This window comes from Atractosteus spatula, chromosome 5 (assembly GCF_055471065.1).
Source record: "Atractosteus spatula isolate fAtrSpa1 chromosome 5, fAtrSpa1.hap1, whole genome shotgun sequence".
NCBI lineage: Eukaryota > Metazoa > Chordata > Actinopteri > Semionotiformes > Lepisosteidae > Atractosteus > Atractosteus spatula.
Window position 1 is genome coordinate 57,862,718 of NC_142710.1, and position 20,206 is coordinate 57,882,923.

At 34.2% G+C, this 20,206-nt stretch overlaps 1 protein-coding gene across 2 annotated transcripts; it reads right to left on the reverse strand.

Moving 5' to 3' along the window:
* Positions 1-512: 512 nt before the first annotated feature.
* On the reverse strand, positions 513-18,663 carry nicn1 (nicolin 1). Of its 2 annotated transcripts, XM_088915996.1 has the most exons (8): positions 18,502-18,663; positions 14,224-14,251; positions 13,584-13,727; positions 12,020-12,202; positions 9,167-9,280; positions 8,747-8,818; positions 1,665-1,769; positions 513-1,110 (listed from the first exon to the last, which is right to left on the reverse strand). In XM_088915996.1, coding segments are annotated over exons 1-8 (690 nt in total). In that variant the 5' UTR covers positions 18,504-18,663; the 3' UTR covers positions 513-1,068. The 2 variants fall into 2 exon arrangements, with proteins under 2 accessions (XP_088772122.1, XP_088772123.1); XM_088915997.1 differs by lacking the exon at positions 18,502-18,663 and having other exon boundaries at positions 14,228-14,245.
* Positions 18,664-20,206: the final 1,543 nt, after the last annotated feature.

Genomic DNA, 20,206 nt, shown 5'->3' on the forward strand with positions numbered 1-20,206 from the left:
GATCACATTAATATCAAAAGGGTTGAAGCACACGTTGTATTTGCTGAAATCCATACTGCTTGATATGTGCATGAAAATAAGTCACAACTGCAAAAAACAGGAGGCCTGAAGTTGAACAGTTGAAATTATAATAATCCAGCCAGGGAAACTAAAATTACAAACTCTTGCCTGACTTAAAACAAAAGATCTGATTAGGGGACCATGGTTACTTTTCATAGCCTTAAATGTACAGTATGTACTTTGCCAGCACTATTACTGGTATTTTTAGCCTTCCACCCCTTTCTGCCCCTAGCCATAACCTTACCTTAAAGAATAACTGTACCACAGAATAAAGGAGGGCTCCCCCATGAGCTGATTATATGGCGTAATATGGAAATGAGCATGCTCCTTCCCGGTCCACTGTTTACAGCTTATATTGCCTCATGACCTTTTCAGTATCCTATTGGTATCTTTACATCTATTTCTAGGAGCAATTATTTTGCCGGAAAAAGCATTTTACAGACAAAGTATCTGATAAAACAGCCAGCAGATTTCATTTATTTACTTCTTGCATACATCTCTATGAAGGAATGTTATTTTTACATTTTCACATTAACATTCAGTCAAAGGAACAAAAAATCTAGTAAGCGAATCCACAATTTAAGACATCCAATTACTCTAGGACTCACAATTTAGGCCCTGCCTGGTGAGCAAGCATTTCTGTTGATTTGCAAGTTCCACAATGCAAATGCGACAAAACATTCAATTAGCAAATGTCTAACTGAAGGAGAAACATTACAAATATATGAATTAAGAGAATGAATATTAATAGCTCTTGCCATTTCACAATGCAGAGCAAAGCAGAACTGTCTAAAGAGACTTCTAATTCTACCTTTTTACATATAGTATATAAGCAATAGAAGATAATGGTGTTTTAAGAGCAAGCTAACTTTGACTTTATACAGTATACAGTATACAGTATACAAAAGGCAGAATTAGAATCCATCAAAATCTCCCCCTCTAGGGCAGTTTTAACCACAGGATACAGCTTCTGTGTTTGCAAAATGTTCTCTTTCATGAATTTTCAGGTTATGTGTATGAAAGCAGGTTGATCTCATAGCAGCCATCCACCTTTAAGAAAAAAAACAAAAAGGCAAAACCAGTTTTAAAAACACATAAACAGTATACTAATTCTTTTAATCATCATATATAACCCATTTGTATAAACAATTTAAATTGCATCTCTTCTATACTGTACATTCATCATTGCTTTGCATTTTTTCCCAAGGTACTGTAGTAATCAGAATGATTCAACAAAATAAATCCAAAATGTGCACTTAAACAAATTCTGTAAATGATGTTGGCAAAACAAAATTAAAGAGGTATACAAAGATAAAACTGTTCTGATATAAACAGCTGAAACTGTTTTAAAGTTCAAGTTTCAAGTTTTTTATCGCTATTCCCGAGATTCAATAACCTTTAAAAAATGCCTACCATAAAGTGTTTTCAAATGTGTATCATCAAGACCATTATTTAGCATCATGATGTTCTCTTCTATATAGTATGATGAGAAGCACATTTACCAACGTAAGATGGTGTATTAGCTTAGCAGTTTAGCAGCTACAAGTTCAAAATACATACAGTAAATAAAATAGAAAGATGGTAAACATCTGTAATTAACTCACATCAAAGCGGCCTATGCGTGCAGCGGTCTGATTGGTCTGCATTACTTCTGTTAAGGCCCACATTTGCTGGATACTGGATGACACTTTTTTGGGATCAGGTATTCCCTTGATAACAAATAAAGAAATAATACACATTAATTGTGTTAATTGTATATAACATAATCATATCATATCATATACAACATACAGTGTCTGGTTACAATGATTAATACAATACATGTATTTTATCAAATAAAGAAATAACTAACCTGTTAAAGCTATTCTTTGCTTATTTTAGATCACACAATGGATGCTTTTGAATATTACTTAATTATATACAGTATGCTCAATGCATAAGGGTATAATGCATATATGGAGTGACTTAACATTAAATTGAATAAATCCTGGAATAATTATATATATAGTTACATGCAAAGTAGTTCGACATGACTCTCTGTGTCCAGTCTACAAATTGGATTCAAGAATCTGCATAATATTAACTTAATTTGTATGAGACAGATCAAAAGTTCAACACATTCTATATAAAAAACTCTGCACTAAAAATTACAATCAGAAGCCAATGCTGTATCTTAAGAAACAATGGATTTCAAACATTACTATTAAGTTAAACCTAAAAGATAACAATTGTCTTGCAACAACAATTCTACCTGTAGTTATCCACCAAACCAAGAATCCAGAACAAAACATCTTAAATATTTCAGTACAAATGATTTGAGCATATCATTGCTTGAACTCTTAATTAAATTATTCTGAATTTCCATTAAAGTCATAGAAAATAATTAAATTATAACTAAAATATAACAGGAAAGTGATCTAATGGTGGAACAGTTTTCAAAGTGTTAAGAGGATAACAGATGTTATTATTTTAGAAGAATTTGATATACAGTATATACAAGCAGCAGAGGGCACTCTGACACTACAGTATCCAGGCCTCCGATGTACCATTATAAAATAGCTCTGCACTAAATGTACTGTAGTACTGTACATGCTATACAGCAATACTTTGCCCACCACAAGGTTTATGTTCTTGAAAACAGCAGAAAGATTCTTGGATGTTAAACATAAGACTGCCGGGAAAAATAGGGTTAGGGGAACTGAAGTCACAAATGAAGCCCATAAACTTTCTATTTTCACCTCCATTAAGTTAACACAAATACACCAGAATAAAGTGAAACGCAATAGATATCAACAAAACAACAACACACTGTCCATGTCATATCCTAAAAATAAATGGTAAAAAATGTTAGAATAAAGATTTCTTTTTAATATTCTTACTGACCAGGCATACACCTCCAAAGTGGTTCCGCATCCTTTAGCAGCTTCATCAGCATCCAAACATTTCCTATACTACTGTATATAGGATCTTTATTGGGAACAAAGGTTTTCTCCTGGCTAACCCTTCCATGAATGCAACTGTTATTCAGATTGTGTTATATTGTTGAGGTAAGAACAAAGACATCAACTGCAGCAAGAGAGGCCTGGAGATTCTTGGGTGTGATTCTGGTTTTTTTTTGGACATCATGTATGAATTTTGTTGTTGCTCTGTGAGAATAATTTTGAAAGACATCTACATCTAGATAGAGCCACCATGGTCTTAAACTGTCTTGTATACTCTTTGTCTTACAGTAGACTGATGAATTCCAAAATGTTTTACTATGGTTTTATATCTCTCTCTAGACTGATGACCACTTACTGTACAACACTCTTCCTGAGGTAGTCTGAGGTCTCTTTAGATCGTGGCATGGTGTATTACACTAATCTGTATGGATAAGAACAAGTTGACTAGGTTTCTTACCTTTATATAGTAGAGGGCCTCACAAACTTTTTTTGTGGTGATTGGCTCTTTGATTAGTTACCTTGGTAAACTATTACTTTAGCACTTGGTTATACTTACAGTTCCTCATTCACTGAGCTAATGAACCTGTGGTCCACTTACCTTCGCACATGCACTAATTCTTATTTACTTATTTCTTTTTCTATTACATGCATCAATTCATCTAAATAATACATAGAAATTGTGGACGTAAACCCTTTCTTTTCGAAATGTATGGACTAATTTTGATTAAAGATGGATTTTATAGTAACATTTAAAGAACTACAATAAACAGCACTGTACAGTACAAAACATTCAGATAAGAACCACTGGCAACACCTGCCCTTACAGCATTCTTCTTTTTCTTCATTGTGAGAATTGCACTAAATTTTTAATCAGTATATTGCACATTCAAAATACATTAACAATTATCCACATCCAATGCTGCAGTGCAACATTTCTTATCTGTGTTTCTTTGAACATAATGTAAAACACTAGGTACCAGATAGGCCCAGGAAGAGATAAAAAATGTTCTTTGTTTCACATTTCCATATACAGTGGTGTGAAAAAGTGTTTGCCCCCTTCCTGATTTCTTATTTTTTTGCATGTTTGTCACACTGAAATGTTTCAGATCATCAAACAAATTGAAATATTAGACAAAGATAACATAAGTAAACACAAAATGCAGTTTTTAAATGGAGGTTTTTATTATTAAGGGAAAAAAAAAATCCAAACCTACATGGCCCTGTGTGAAAAAGTGATTGCCCCCCCTGTTAAAACATAAATCAACTGTGGTTTATCACATCTTTGGAAAGCTGAGTTCAATTTCTCTAGCCACACCCAGGCCTGATTACTGCCACACCTGTTCTCAATCAAGAAATCACTTAAATAGGACCTGCCTGACAAAGTGAAGTAGACCAAAAGATCCTCAAAAGCTAGACATCATGCTGCAATCCAAACAAATTCAGGAACAAATGAGAAACAGAGTAATTGAGATTTATCAGTCTGGAAAAGGTTATAAAGCCATTTCTAAAGCTTTGGGACTCCAGCGAACCACAGTGAGAGCCATTATCCACAAATGGCGAAAACATGGAACAGTGGTGAACCTTCCCAGGAGTGGCCGGCTGACCAAAATTACCCCAAGAGCGCAGAGACGACTCATCCAAGAGGTCAGAAAACACCCCACAACAACATCCAAAGAACTGCAGGCTTCACTTGCCTCAGTTAAGGTCAGTGTTCATGACTCCACCATAAGAAAGAGACTGGGCAAAAATGGCCTGCATGGCAGAGTTCCAAGACGAAAACCACTGCTGAGCAAAAAGAACATTAAGGCTCATCTCAGTTTTGCCAGAAAACATCTTGATGATCCCCAAGACTTTTGGGAAAATACTCTGTGGACTGATGAGACAAAAGTTGAACTTTTTGGAAGGTGTGTGTCCCATTACATCTGGCGTAAAAGTAACACAGCATTTCAGAAAAGGAACATCATACCAACAGTAAAATATGGTGGTGGTAGTGTGATGGTCTGGGGCTGTTTTGCTGCTTCAGGACCTGGAAGACTTGCTGTGGTAAATGGAACAATGAATTCTGCTGTCTACCAAAAAATCCTGAAGGAGAATGTCCGGCCATCTGTTCGTGACCTCAAGCTGAAGCGCACTTGGGTTCTGCAGCAGGACAATGATCCAAAACACACCAGCAAGTCCACCTCTGAATGGCTTAAGAAAAACAAAATGAAGACTTTGGAGTGGCCTAGTCAAAGTCCTGACCTGAATCCGATTGAGATGTTGTGGCATGACCTTAAAAAAGCGGTTAAGGCTCGAAAACCCTCTAATGTGGCTGAATTACAACAATTCTGCGAAGATGAGTGGGCCAAAATTCCTCCACAGCGCTGTAAAAGACTCATTGCCAGTTATCGCAAACGCTTGATTGCAGTTGTTGCTGCTAAGGGTGGCCCAACCAGTTATTAGGTTTAGGAGGCAATCACTTTTTCACACAGGGCCATGTAGGTTTGGATTTTTTTTTTCCCTTAATAATAAAAACCTTCATTTAAAAACTGCATTTTGTGTTTACTTGTGTTATCTTTGTCTAATATTTCAATTTGTTTGATGATCTGAAACATTTCAGTGTGACAAACATGCAAAAAAATAAGAAATCAGGAAGGGGGCAAACACTTTTTCACACCACTGTAGCTACTTACCAAATAGCAATGATTTCAACCATTTACAGCATATTACAATAAAAAGAATTTTCCTATTTGAATAATTCTAAAATGAAGGTGCATCAAGGTAAATGTATCCAAAAAAGCCTTAATTGGTTTTATAAATTCACATATTCAGCTCAAGGTTAATTTGGATTTCAGAGGACCTAATGGTAACACTTGTTCTATCCTCATTCTTTCACATCAGGCTCACAGGAGGTGCTTATGAAGAAAATCTGAGAAAGACTCCCCAGTTGTCCCTTACACTCTCTTTGGTACGGTTATGAACACTGTCAGAAACTTGGAACTGATCAATAGCAATTTGGGCACTGTCATCCAACTGTGAATTCTGTACAGCTTTCCTTTCACCACTGTCAATTTTTCAATATTAATAGTTTTCATTAAACTGCAAATATCCACTGCAGTGTTTCAGATTATTTTCAGCTTCAGTGAGAGACATTTTGCTTTCAAACAATTAAATCCTGGGATACTGTGCCAATGCAACATCATTTGTGAGGCCCTGGCCAAGACTGGTGTATTACTGCAATGTGTGATTTCCTGATGGTGTTACTCAAGTAAACCTTACAATTCCTGCAGGTGGATCTTGTAGTGGAATTTGAGAACAGACTTTAAAAAATGTCTTGAACTAATTGCTTCTTCAGAAGCATAATTCATTTTGTTATGTATTGAGATTGGCCTTTTTATATATACAGCACACATATTTATTTCCCTCGCATTACAGCTGCACAAGAGGTGTCTGGCAATGTTTTGCATCCTGTGCAAGGGACATAAAGTACAAGCCCAGCCAAAATATTGTCTGGTAAACCTGCAATAATAATACCGAGTGCCAAAGTGAGCTTCTCTAAGCAGGTTGTCCAATTAGAATGGATTTACTTGCCCATTATCGAAATTTCAAAGATAACCAGATTTGGATATTTATATTTCAGATTAGTGGTGCAATAAACACCATGTGGAGCACAAGTAATCTATTGTTTAATTAATTTGAGTTGCTTAGACAAGGATCCTACGAAACCTCAGCTACAAGCTAACACCTGACTAAGATCAATGAAAGTTACATAGAAAGAAACAAAGCTGCTGTACAAATACTACAACAAGACCAGCCCCACTACTGCATCCCTGAAAATGTTTTAAATGTGATTATCATATCCATGCAGAATTCTATTAAGAAATATACTATAAGAAAAATAGAAAGCAAACAACACATCAAGTCTACATATATCTATGAATAAGGCCTACATTTTTACAGTGCTCAGAGAGCTTTGATTCTACAAGTGGTAGCATCAAAATAATAGATCTACTCTGAAGTCAGGAACTTATGTAAATTGCTTAAGGAATGTTAAGTTAACAAAGTTATAGATTTCAGAATTAGATGCAGCAAGAATGTACTTGTCATACAAGACAACCATATATGAAAATAGAAAAAATGTTTCAAGAGACAGCTTTGAACTTTTGCATGTTAAGAGATTTAAGATCTTATTGATTTTATTCCATCTACTGTATTAAGAGGAATGAGTTGTTCAGTGCCATCTGCAGACAGACTATTACCATAGCCTGCTGAGTTTAATGTCTGGGAAATTGCCTGTTTCTATTTGTGATTTATTGAATTCTTCACTAGGATTAATATTAAGAGAATGTATTATCAAAAACTCCAATGTGCCAACATTAAGACATTACAAATAATACAATCTACTGTCTATCTTAAATTCAAGGTATATTTATCTTCTTGTGTTACACCGCTATAATAAACTGTTATTTAAGCGTACAAATTTATTTTAAGTCTAACCTATAAATGGGTGGGCTTATACAGAGTAATGAATAGTCTATTATTATCAACAGTAAATGATTAAAAATAATGAAGATCACAAAAATTGCGCATGATCAAAATCTAGGACTATCTGCGAGAGCTATACAATATATGAACAAATTAATTTTCTATGTGCCAGGCTACATAATGGATAACAAACAACAATGAAGGCATTCCCATTTGTAAGAACACCATTAATTAACATTCAAGCATGATGAAGATAGCACCATCAGCTTGGATATGTAGCCCCTGGTTTGTATCCATTATTTTGAAACTTTTTCACATGAGCCATTGAAATTGCATAGTTTATCTTTATGCTTTCTTATAAACCTACTATATGCATGAAATTTAGAACATTTATAGCAACACAGACATTGAGAATCTCCCAGTGTTAGAGTTTGTTTACTGGAAAGTGTTTTTATGGTAGTCTACAAACAAATTCAAGACAATGTGACTTTTTTTAGCTTGTGTTAAATGTGCTTGTCAAGGCCACCTATTTACATAGTATTGTTAGAAAAAAAGAAGACAATAAAACTGCACATTATAGAATAATATAACTATCAGGATAACCAATTTAATGTGAACATTATAATGGTGCATGCCTATTTTTTCAAGCCAAACTATGACATTTAGCAAAAAAGACATTAAGGGTAACTGTGAAATAAAAATGCAAAACTTTGGGATAAATGTCCTCTATTTAAGAATTTTATGATGGGTGAATGTAGAACATTTACAGCACTTAGACTTGATTTGTTCTGACTGCAGTACCTGAGAGCCAAGGATAAACATAAAATACCAATTTAAACTTAATTATTACTTAATTAAGAAGTGTTACAGGATAATCCATCAGAAGTGAATTCAGGACCTGGCTAATGACCCAGTTTAAATTGGAGATCTTTTATATTTATTGTCTCTTCTCAAAACCCAAATACTGAGGAAGCTTCAGTTCTTTCAACACTGAAATTTTGTGAAGGGAAGAAAGCATTTACTGCTATTTTCTTGATTTTACAAGTATTTTATTTTCAAACAAAAAGAAAAAAATCGTAATGTTATACTTCAGTTATTGTTAAATTTGAATTTAAACTGAGAAACTTTAAATAATGCTCAGATAACATGGAATACACATGGCTGGATTCTTTAACAAAGCACTCTTACACAAAGTGGAAAAGATATATACTGTATATATAATATGTGTAATATAAAATGTATACAGTACACATTACTCTTATAAATTGTAAAGAACTTACTTCTTGCAAATCTGGAGATTGGTCAACAGGTGAAAGGTTTGAAAACCATGATGGAAAGTTCTTTTTTGAATCCTGATAAAAAATAAATTATTTCTATTAGTATCCAGTGAAAAATAAACCAAAAACAATCATTTAAATCTTGATAATTGATTATTTTCCTTCAATAAAGGCTTTTAAATTTGCAAATAATGCACATATTAACGTAATTCGTAATTTTGTATCAGTCAACATTATTTTTTAGAATTACGTTAATATGTGCATTATTTGCAAATTACATCTACTTTTAGAGCCAGCCTAGCATTCATAATTCAAAATCTGAACACAGATGATATATACAGTATTTATAACATTTTTTGTGCAACTGTAACACTCCTGGCATCTGTACTGTATGTAAGAATTAAATGTGTCCAGGTCACCTACCTCGTTTACACAATCAAAGATTTTAATTTCTTCCAGAGTGAAGGTTAGCCATGATGAAGAGGGCTGCCTCAAGATGAGACGCACTGAGGTCACATCATCCGGTTCAATAAGCATCTGCAAACAAAGGATAGTTGAGCACAAGTATTATAGCTCTATATTACCATAGTTTACACATTCATTGTAAAATGTGTTTGGGTTTACTCTGAAAAATATACAGTATCTTCCTCAGAAGAACTAATGTGACACCTAAACTGAATTCAATTTAGCAACTTAAAGATAGATAGATAGATACTTTATTGATCCCGTGAGGGAAAATTAAAAATTAAAATATCCCACCCTACTTAATAAATTGTTGTTTTTATACTCTAACTTTAATTTTTAACTGATGCATTTAACTACCATGATTTAAAGAATTTCCGGTATATCATTGCAATTATTTTAAGAAAACTGACACCAAACTACAGTAATAACAGTGCTTTTAAATTGAGACTACAGATAATAACAACATTCACAGTATAATACAGTCAATCCACTATGGAAAATTACCACCAATCTGTTGGTAAGAACTGGCAAATAACCTGAACGCATGCCATGCCCTTGAAGGGACCTACCTAAATAAGGAATGGTTTTCTCTCAGGTCACTGAGAGACAAGGCACTAACGGTATTTAGGCCAGACAACATGAGGCCATTTCAGGTTTTGAATACTATCAAATATTTATCATTGCTAACATCCAGTCTGTGTTTCTGTTGTCACATCAAGATTTTCTTCAGATATGACTTGACATTACCAATATTCAGTAGCTCAGACTTCCATTTATTTATTTTACCAAGTTAATGTGAATGCTGCATGCTCAGTGATGGGCTGATGCAAAAACCTATTCTGACAATGCCCTTGACAAATGGAATTTTTGCTCTAACCTTGACACCAAAGCTTTTTGTACCTTTTTAAGAAAAAAAATTGATCTGTAATTAGTTGACAATGCACAATTCCAAAATGTTTCTAAGCATATAATGAACATATATACTGTGTATGTATGTACTGTAGCCTGCTTGTTTCTGTTCCATTTAGACTCTGGCCAACAACATCTTCCACCACTCTAAAGAATATTTTAAAAAGGCATGTTATGACAACACAGTGCCAAAAGTGAAGCAGCATAGTATGTTATATTAATTGTCTGTTCTAGTAAAGCTGTATTTTTTTTTGTCATGAATCAGATCCACCTCGATCAAATGTTGTCGGTTGGAGTGATGGATACACAAATTTACCCAGAAATAGGTGCTGATATCATGACAGGCCAATTTCTTTCAAAAGGGAAGAGAAATGTGAAGCACTAATTTAAGTACGCAAAAAGCATGGGAATTATGAACTGTGCATCCTAATGATGAGGTGACAGCACCATCACAAAATTCTGTATGCAGTGTTACTGCCAACAACAAGCTGCATTATTCCAGTTTATAAACAGATTACTTTAAACCAGGAGTACCTTAAAATTGCATTGCATAATATAAGAGTTCTTAAAACAATACAGTTATGCAAATACCACTTCTATGCAAAAGGGTAAGGGTTTAAAAAACAGCATAAATGCGCTGTTATTTTTTTCAAGTTGGAATAAGTACTTTTTTATTATATTCCACTCACTTTGCAATATCTAGTTATGACTCACCTTTATGGAATATCTTAGGTCCTTATGTGAAAGTCATTTATCTTTTTTTACGCTACAAGCCCCACAGTGCAATTCAGGAAAGTTACTGATAGATATGAAGTAGCACATCTCTTACTGGCATCACTACAAGCTTTCAGGAATCCAGCAAGGAGCTGAAAGACCTTTTGATATATTTTTGAAATACCTAAATATCATATGTAAATTATCAAAATTTCACTTGTTTTAAAAAAACAGGAAAGACAAATTTCATCTGTTACATAATTATTGTTTAAACTTTTTAACTAAGGGACTCTTAGCATCTTGAAAGACTTCAGCTAAACCTTGCTGTCTAATTGTGCTGATTTCTGTGTTGAAAAGTGGGAATAAACTTACCACTCTGCTAAATGTATGAAGAATATAGGTTCATCTGTGGTAGCTGTACCAAAATGGTACAGAAAATAAACATTCTAAAGAAAAAACTGTAGTATAATTATAATTATGATAAGTATAATTTTTAAGACAATTTTTAAAAGTCACCAGTGTGCTTCTTTTGGGGAGTTTGACTAATAATGTGTGAAATACATTAAATTACTGAAAGCTTTAGAAAAAAAATCCCTAGAAAACAACCAAGTGATCTGAATGGATGCAACGAGATTAAACTAAATGTGTTTTTAACAGCAACCATTAGTTCAAATGTTCAGTTTCATGATAAGATTGGCAAGGGTTAATTCAGGTCTGCTTAAAAATAAACGTGTTTCAGCTGACTTGAGAATTACACTGAGGCCAATCTGGTGACCAGTTCTACTGTACAACCCTGAAAGCAATTCAATATACCTCTGGGACATTCAACTGTAAATACAGACCGTGTTACTCTTGATGAATTTAGAATTTATAGTTATGATGAAAGAACAAGTAGACTAGTCTTAGCTGTCAAGGTATCCTATTAAGTAGATCATCCCAAAAAGAATAAGTAAAAAACAGGTTGAGTGCAGTAGTTCTCACACAATTCAAAACCATTGCTGGAAATATACAATACTTAAGACAGGTGTAATGAATCATATAAGCATATAATACATAAGCTCAGATGCAAGATATTAACACAGACTACAAATGTATTGTTCTTCAATTGATACACTAAATGTATAGTAAGTAGTGGGTTTTGTCTTATTAGAAATAACTTGGTGAAAACTGTGCTTTCCCTGGACTCACCTGCTGTCTATAGATAGAGAAGTAATCCTGGGATCCTCTCTCAGTGTGTGGATTGGGCATAAGGCAGCAGTCTTTCAGGCCAGTAATCCACTTCAGAGCATTCTCTGGAGATTCAGGGTCCTGTCTCTGGAGGCGCACCGTTAGAAAGGCAGTGTAATAGTTCTTAAAAGAAATTTCTTGTATCTGAGAAATAAAAAAATATATATTATTGAAAAACAAGAGCAAGTCTGGTGTACATTATATTTATATATTCAGTTAATAGCGTGCTTCATGCTTCCACGGTACAAAGAGGATATCTGGTACAACATTCTATAAAAAGAACCAGAGGCTACTGAGTGTATGATGTAGTTAAACTATATGTCTGAAGTGAACACTGGATCTTCAAATCCTGGCAGTTATTACATGTGTTGTGGTGTTTTCAAGCACTAGAGGAATGGCTGAACTGGATGGGATAAACCCAATGTTAAATCCTAGGCCTTCTGTTGTGTTTTGAAGGAAACGGATCATATATTTGTATTTGCACATTTTGCGTCATTGGTTATTCATACAAAACATGTAAAAATATAATGTTGGGGAAAATTCATTTTCACCATCATAACAAATAAATATGATGCTGTAAGCAATTCAAAATGTATAGAAATAAAAAGCAGGTGGTGAGAAGTTGTTGCTGTAGCAGGCAGGTACAACTACAGTACATTTTCAAGCAAAAGCAATTTCCAATATCCTTCAGGTCATATTCCAGAGCCTTGCATGTAAAAGACCAACATTAAACCAAAGGATGATCATAAGTTCAGTTTGGGCATACAGCATGTTTTATTTACAAATAAACCTTAATGGAATTTTGATCATAAATCCTAAACTCCCCAGAAGACCCTGAAACTGTAAGCCTAAAACTGCAAGTGAAGTACACTAATGTTTTATTAATGTATTTTGAAATGTTTAAATGCTTCTGTGTTTTATTTAATGATTGGTTAAAACTGCAGTAGACTGATTCTTCCTTAGACCATAAAATCTACAAAAGAGTACTGACATTGAGACAGCAAGTACTGTACATCTGAATTGGGAGATACAGTATGAAATGAATTAAACTTCAGCTATACTGTAGGTTGCACAAAGAGCACTAAAGCACTAAAACAATCTAAGACCTTACATACAGTAAAACCATTTTTTCAAACAGACTTTAAGCCTTTTGCATGGATTTTAGACTTAGGTTAACACTGGTTCATAAACAATTCTTGGCATGATCTGACTGATAGGTCTCAGCTACTGGTACCATGTCTAAGTTCAAAGGACTACAATGTGGCTACGCCTTTACCTCTTTTAGGCTTTTTATATCACATCAAATTCTCATCAAGTTCAGCCAAGACCATTAAATGCCAACTGAATGCATCTGATTCTCTAGGATCTTATTCTATTTACAGTTTCTTTTAATCTAAATAAAGTGCTGCCTTTGACCAACTGGGCCAGTATTATTACTAAATCCAGGTCTTGGTTGAAAAAGTGAAAGGCGCCAAACAATCACAGCTTACATCCCTGCGTCAAATGCTTCATTTCTTCAACTTACATTGACAGTCTGACCCTGTGGAAATGTGACGTCTATAACAAAGATCCCTGGCCTGGACATGTCGGTCTTCACATCTCCCATCTGCAGGGCCACTGGTCGTTTCACAGTGCATTCTACAGTGTGCTCACTCATTTTTAAAAATGTCTCCAAAGAAGAATTAAAGCACAAAATTAAATATAAATGTATAGATTTTGTGTACATATATACTCATAGTTAAATGATAAAAAATAAGAGAAAATCGAAAGAAAAGGAAGAAAATATTATTTTATTGTTTATGTTTTATAACAGGTCGATCTTAACACCTGGGTCCATTTAATGGAAATTTCCACTGTGCAGTTAGGCTTCCAAAAAAGAAAGCACTGACAAAATCGTGAGATTAAATATTCGTTTTATGAAGGATGAAACTGACAACATTCTGTATCTAAGCAGAGACAAAGTTTGATATTAAACAGTATAAGCATAATAAAAATACAACAGACATGACAGACATATTAAAGGTACAAAAAGCAGTTAATATACTGTAAAGCAACTTTCTAGGCCCCAGTTTTATACTAACTATACTAAAGGAAACAGAAGATGTCATTCATAAAATATTAACAAAACTCTTCAAACAGTCACTGAAGACAAGAGTAATACTCACTGACTGGAAAATTGGAGTAGCATCCATCCTAAAAAATAGAAACAAAACCAGCAACATATCACCAATAACTCTTACTTCTACTGAATGTAAAGTTATAGAATGATAATTATAACTAAAGAGGATCATGTACTGTATATGGCAATAGTCAAAATTGATTTACTGTACATAAGCTAATGGTGTTCTCTGAAAAATCAGTTGCAGGTGAGGATACAGACGTAATAGGAGTATTTAGATTTTCTATTAGCTTTAATAAATTTCTTCATAAAACTAATTTTTAACTTGCAGCCAGTCAGTAGGCTTTCAATGTAATGCATGTCTTGAAATTAAGAACAGTTCAATGGATAAGCAACAGGGAGTATAGTTAAGAGTGAATGCTCAAACTAGACTAATGTAATTAGTGCAATAACACACAGAACTGTTTTGGGACCACTGCTCTTCCTAATTTACAACAATTATCTATATTCTGGTATAGTTAATAAACAAGCCCAAATCCCATATTCCAGATGACACCAAAATGAGAGGAAAAACACTTGCTGTAGTGAACTTGAAAAATGACATTTAATGTTTAAAAAGTGCAGATTATAACTATACAGTATATGTATTTAGCAGGCACAAACTATAAATATAATGTTGAAAACATGAAGCATGAAGAAGCTACTATGAAAAAGATCAGGGGTTTTGATGAGGACAACTTCAATATACTTCTGTTACCAGCATTGTCCACAAATACATATTAAATACAGTACTTTTCTTTTCATATTTTTATGATGTATTGTGAGAAACTTTCAGATGGTATGCTTTCACGCTAGAGGATTGAGCATACTGGTTTATGTATTTTAGATTTGCATCTATTTGATAGTTAAAACAGACATTTATCAAACAGAAAAGAATTTGGTAGTTTAAACTTTTTGAAATCGGGTGTACAAAACTATGTATGTAAAGCTTGCCTTGGTTTTCTTCTGCTTTTACTTTCAACAAACACAAAATTAAAAAATACAGTGGGGAGCAGCATTCCCAAACACCACTACTGTACAATAACACAGCATTTACTGTACTGTATATGCATTATATGTTTCCATGCTTTGATGTTTGTCTGCACTGTTCATTAAACCAAATTTTCATTATTAGTTTAAAAAACTTTCTTCAGTTTGGAAGTCACCTGAATTAGACTTTGTGAATACATGCGCTTTAAATAAAGGCAAGGATATTCACTCTAGGTCCTGAACAAGCAGAGACCACCAGGTTCTATACCTACCGTAAATTATAATCCTTAATAAGTAAACCGGATAATACATTCTACAGCATGGGTTATCCAATTAATTGAACAACTGATTATTTACCTATTCTCCTTGGTAGAGACTTTGCTTTGAATTCCCCAAAATAAAACAATTTTACTATTATTCTACTATAATGCTTTTGGTTTGAGTGGACACTGACATTTTGTTACCAACATATCAGTGTCTTAGTCAATGTTATCTAAACTTCCCTATAGTGGGACAGGTGTTTACTGTATGTTGACACCATTTTCCTACTTGACAACGTGAGGAAGCAATAAAAACACTAACAGATTGTTAGAATATAGTTAGAATTGTAGAACTTAAATCAAGGGATAAAAGGAATGAAGAAGAAAATGTGTAATGCATTTATAAGGTTTGGGCATTATATTTAGAATAGTGTGCACAATTCTGGACACCATTATAACAAGAAAAGATCATGTGCCTCTGGAATCAGTGCAATAACAAGCAGCCAAATACATCCCTGGCTTTAAATAAATTATCTCACAAACTAAAATAAATCTTTGTATCTTGAATACAGAATACATTAACCTGAGTAACGTATTCAAAATTCTGAAGAATCTGACAAAAGTCCACCCATTGGACATCTTCAGAACCAACAATGTACTGTACACAAATCAGAAGACACAAATGAAAACTACTGCAAGGGATTTCAACCTACAACCCAGTCAGAAGTTCTTCCTTAACCACTCCACACTACCACTCAATTATGTTATATTATAAACAATACAGATCACGGGATACACTTTATTTTATCGTACAATTGTATTTAAAAAGAAATAACAGCAGACGTGATGACAAAAGGGTGCTGGACTCTGGAACAAACGACAGTATTCAACTATATTGTCAAAGCTGATGCTGATGGCTTCTTTCAAGAAACGATTAAATGACATTCTGAAATCACTTCATAACTAGAAACGAATTGAGCTAGATGGGCGAAACAGCCTTCTGTCATGAAATCAAACCATTTTAAAGTTCTTATTTATCTCTCTTTTGTATGAGCATCAGCAATTTATCCAAAGCCTCTACTAGTGGTATCTACTCTTAGAACAACTTTGTTATTAATACAGCTTAATTTGGATGTAAAGAAACCAAGCTTGCCATTAAACAATCTTTAATTCACATTGATCTGCATCTTCAAAAATGCACAAAATTTACTAATCAAAACAAATGTATTCACTGTCACGTGTTTCTCATCATTAACATAATTTATTCCTCTTTGTACTTCAATGAAGGTAAAAGGATACTTTTCATATTACAAAATGCAGGTCTCCCAGGATTAATGATTAATTAAATAAAATTAATAACATTTTAGATCATCACTGTAAAATTGCTTCTGCTGGCCTAGGGAAGGAATATGTGAAAGGAATGCAGCAATGTTAAACACCATTTACAATTTATAATACACATTATAGATATCTCATACATTTGAGGTGCATTTTCATAATGTACTGTAGCCTACAAAAAAACACATTTATTGCCAAAACTAATGCTGCGCAGAGCCTAATATATACAGTACAAAATGAATCTTTGAAATGAGAGGCCAATTCAAAGGACTAGGCTATTGGATAATGCTGTTTTTCTCTTCTGCTTTGTGGTTGTGGGAAGAAAACATCTATTTGTGTCGTTCTCATGAGTAGCAGAATATATTTAACTGTTAAATTAATCACAAACACTACACTAGAATGCTAATAACAGAAATTATTGGGTTTTTTTTTCCTTTTTTAAAGTGCTATTCATCCGATTGTGATTTAAACACAGGACAGGGCCCACTAAAGTGCTGCACCCACCTTGCTAAAAGGTCTGGCTGCCATTGTGCACCAGTAGCTCCACAACACAGGCTGGAGAAATGAGAAATTGAGTCACCATATGATTTTTATAGTTGAGAACATCCACTTCATCATGTGTACCTACATAAACACCTCAGATAAGTATATGAGCTATATAAGTATAAGAGCTCGGGTGGAAAAAAATGGTTGCAGTCCCTCCAGGAAGTCTGAATTACCTGCTTTACCCTTTATCTAACCATGATGGACTGTCTGTTAAACAACTAATACTAATATTGATATGGTACTTTCAGAGAACTATGTGGATTTTATATTCCCAGTATTGAAATGAGCTCCGATAAAGAAAGTGATTGCACTTCAGCTGAAAACAAGCCAAAAGGCGTATTACAGTATCTGCCACACCTCCAAACAATGGAGAACTTGCTCTAATCCTGGTGGCAAGAAGGTTACTTTCCAAACCAGGTTGGAGCCCATGGGAAAAGAATGGGCATAACCTTAATCCATATCTGTGGTTCCAGCTCTACAGCTCCAATGACCCATAAAGTCACAGGTCACAAGAAATACAGCTCTTTCTGGCAAGCACATCAATCGTGATCTCTCACATGCTCCAATAAAAGCTCTTGGCACAGGACGGTAAGATGGGAAAGGAGCATACTGTAGCTTAACCACCTTTAAAACCTGGAGAACCATAAAGTCCACATAAATAGCACAAATCACAGACTGTAAAAGTTTTAATGGGTCATTATATACAGGTGCGTGCCTCAAACTCCTCAATCCCTTCCCAATATTTTGCCTTTATATCTTCTTGTAAAACTGGCGACGTCTTTATGCTCATCAACTAGGAGTCCTCTTGGAAGCAGCGTTAACGTCACTACGACTACTGCAGTTTTACACATACAAGAGAAGAGCGGTAAGGTGTTCCTTATATACTGATTATTGTTCACTCTTGTTAATATTCATAATAAATATTTAAGCACGAGGGGACACATTAAAACATTATATTTACTATACTCTAGCCTTTCCTTTCGGTCTCTGCAGAGCACGATGTCTTCACTGCATAGCTAGCACAATTAGCAGATTGGTATCGAGGTATAAAACCAAGACTATAAAACGTATAGTTTGCATAGAAATGACACACTGCTGCACAAAATGCACGTTGTGTTTTTAAACAGCTAATATTAAATTAATATACTTACATAATATTCCGTTGGACTGGGATTATACGAATATGCAAAAATCACGGAAGGGTTTTGTCTAAATATATTTTTCTTTAAACAGCACAATTACATTATTCATCCTGAGAGTGAGAGAATATACCAAAGCTTCCTTCTGTGCACAACTTCCTGTCTGCAACCATGGCAACACCGCTGCTTTTTTTAAAGAGACAAGAGACTAAGAAAAATAGTTCTATTGACAAGCAGTAAAAAAAGCACCATAACAGGAATCCTTATCACAGCGACCGATATTTAATTTAACCTTCATCAACCACAATTAAATTAAAATATCTGGATGTTTTACTTCACAAAGCTCCTTTCTGTTGCACCAGATATGCACACTTGTATTCCATTTAACATACTGTAGTCCAAAAAGATATTGTTCTTTCCTATTTAATTCTGAGTGATACCTTTATATGAATTTAATTAAAATAAAAAGCTAGTAAATATGTAATGAGTAAGTAACTGAAAGGGAAATGAGCTGAAGCAGTAGAAGCTCTGAATCCTGTTAAAGGAGTATAAGTCATTGGAAATCCTTTGCTATTCCCTTCCACTGTCTTGTTATCGTGTTATTTCAAATTCATTTAGAAAGAAGTGCTCAATCTAGCAGCAGGAAGGACACACAACTATCCCAGGGGACAGAAAAAGACTGGAATTTGATTACCTGAAAAGAAGCTGGCAGGTGTGATTTTCAAAAATGCACCCTACAGAAATATTCTCATGTAGAGATATACAGTAAAGATAGTTTGCGGTTGTCATTTAAGTGGTCACATACAGTATGATGAGGAAAGGCACTTCATCATGAGGTAAATGACCAAAAGCAGTTTGCCTCCCTTCCCCCATATTCCCTTCCATTTACACCTGAAGAGTTATACCAGTATCTGTAGGGGAATTAAATGTGTGAAAGTGATATTTAAAAGCCAATGTATCTTCCTCATTGTAGTGCTAGTGTAAAAAGTGAGGAAGCAATGGGACCAAAGAGCTATCAACTTCTAGATTAGCTGGCTCCCAGAAGAAATCCTGACTTTGCTTGCTTTTTTTGCTTCAGTAGCCTTAAAAATTTTCTGCATTCATGTCATACGAAAGAATCATATGATGAAATGCATACCAATCTAATAGATTTGGCAGTAGTAAAAATGTCAATTGAAGAAACTGTTCTTTAAAAAGAAATTTGTCACTTATTTGTATGTTTTTGACATCAGGAATGACTGAACATATTGTATTACGTTCTTTAATCTGATCATTCTAATATGATTTCTTTTTTTTTCTTTTGGTATCAGTATTTTCTGTGGATAATGGATATAATAAATATTATTCCATTAAGTAGAAGGCTATCTAAAGATGCATGCAATATAAAGTTTACTCTTCGTAGATAAATGCACGCCATAAACTATTTTCTTAATCTCTTTTCTAATTCTGTGAACCTCTAGAAAATATTACATCAGATATTTCTTCAGATATTTTATCAGATATAATCACTGTTCCTACTTCCTTCCAGCAAGTTTCTGCTGTACAGATACCCCTGTAAAGTTACTCCTGTTTTGCCATGTATCACGTTTTCTTTTATTCATTAGGGCTTAATGCATTCTGATACATGATGACAAAAATCTTTTTCAAGCTCTTTTCAGGTGTATCGAACTAGAGTTTTAGCTTTTGAAACACAAGGGTGTTTGCTGTTCCAACAAGC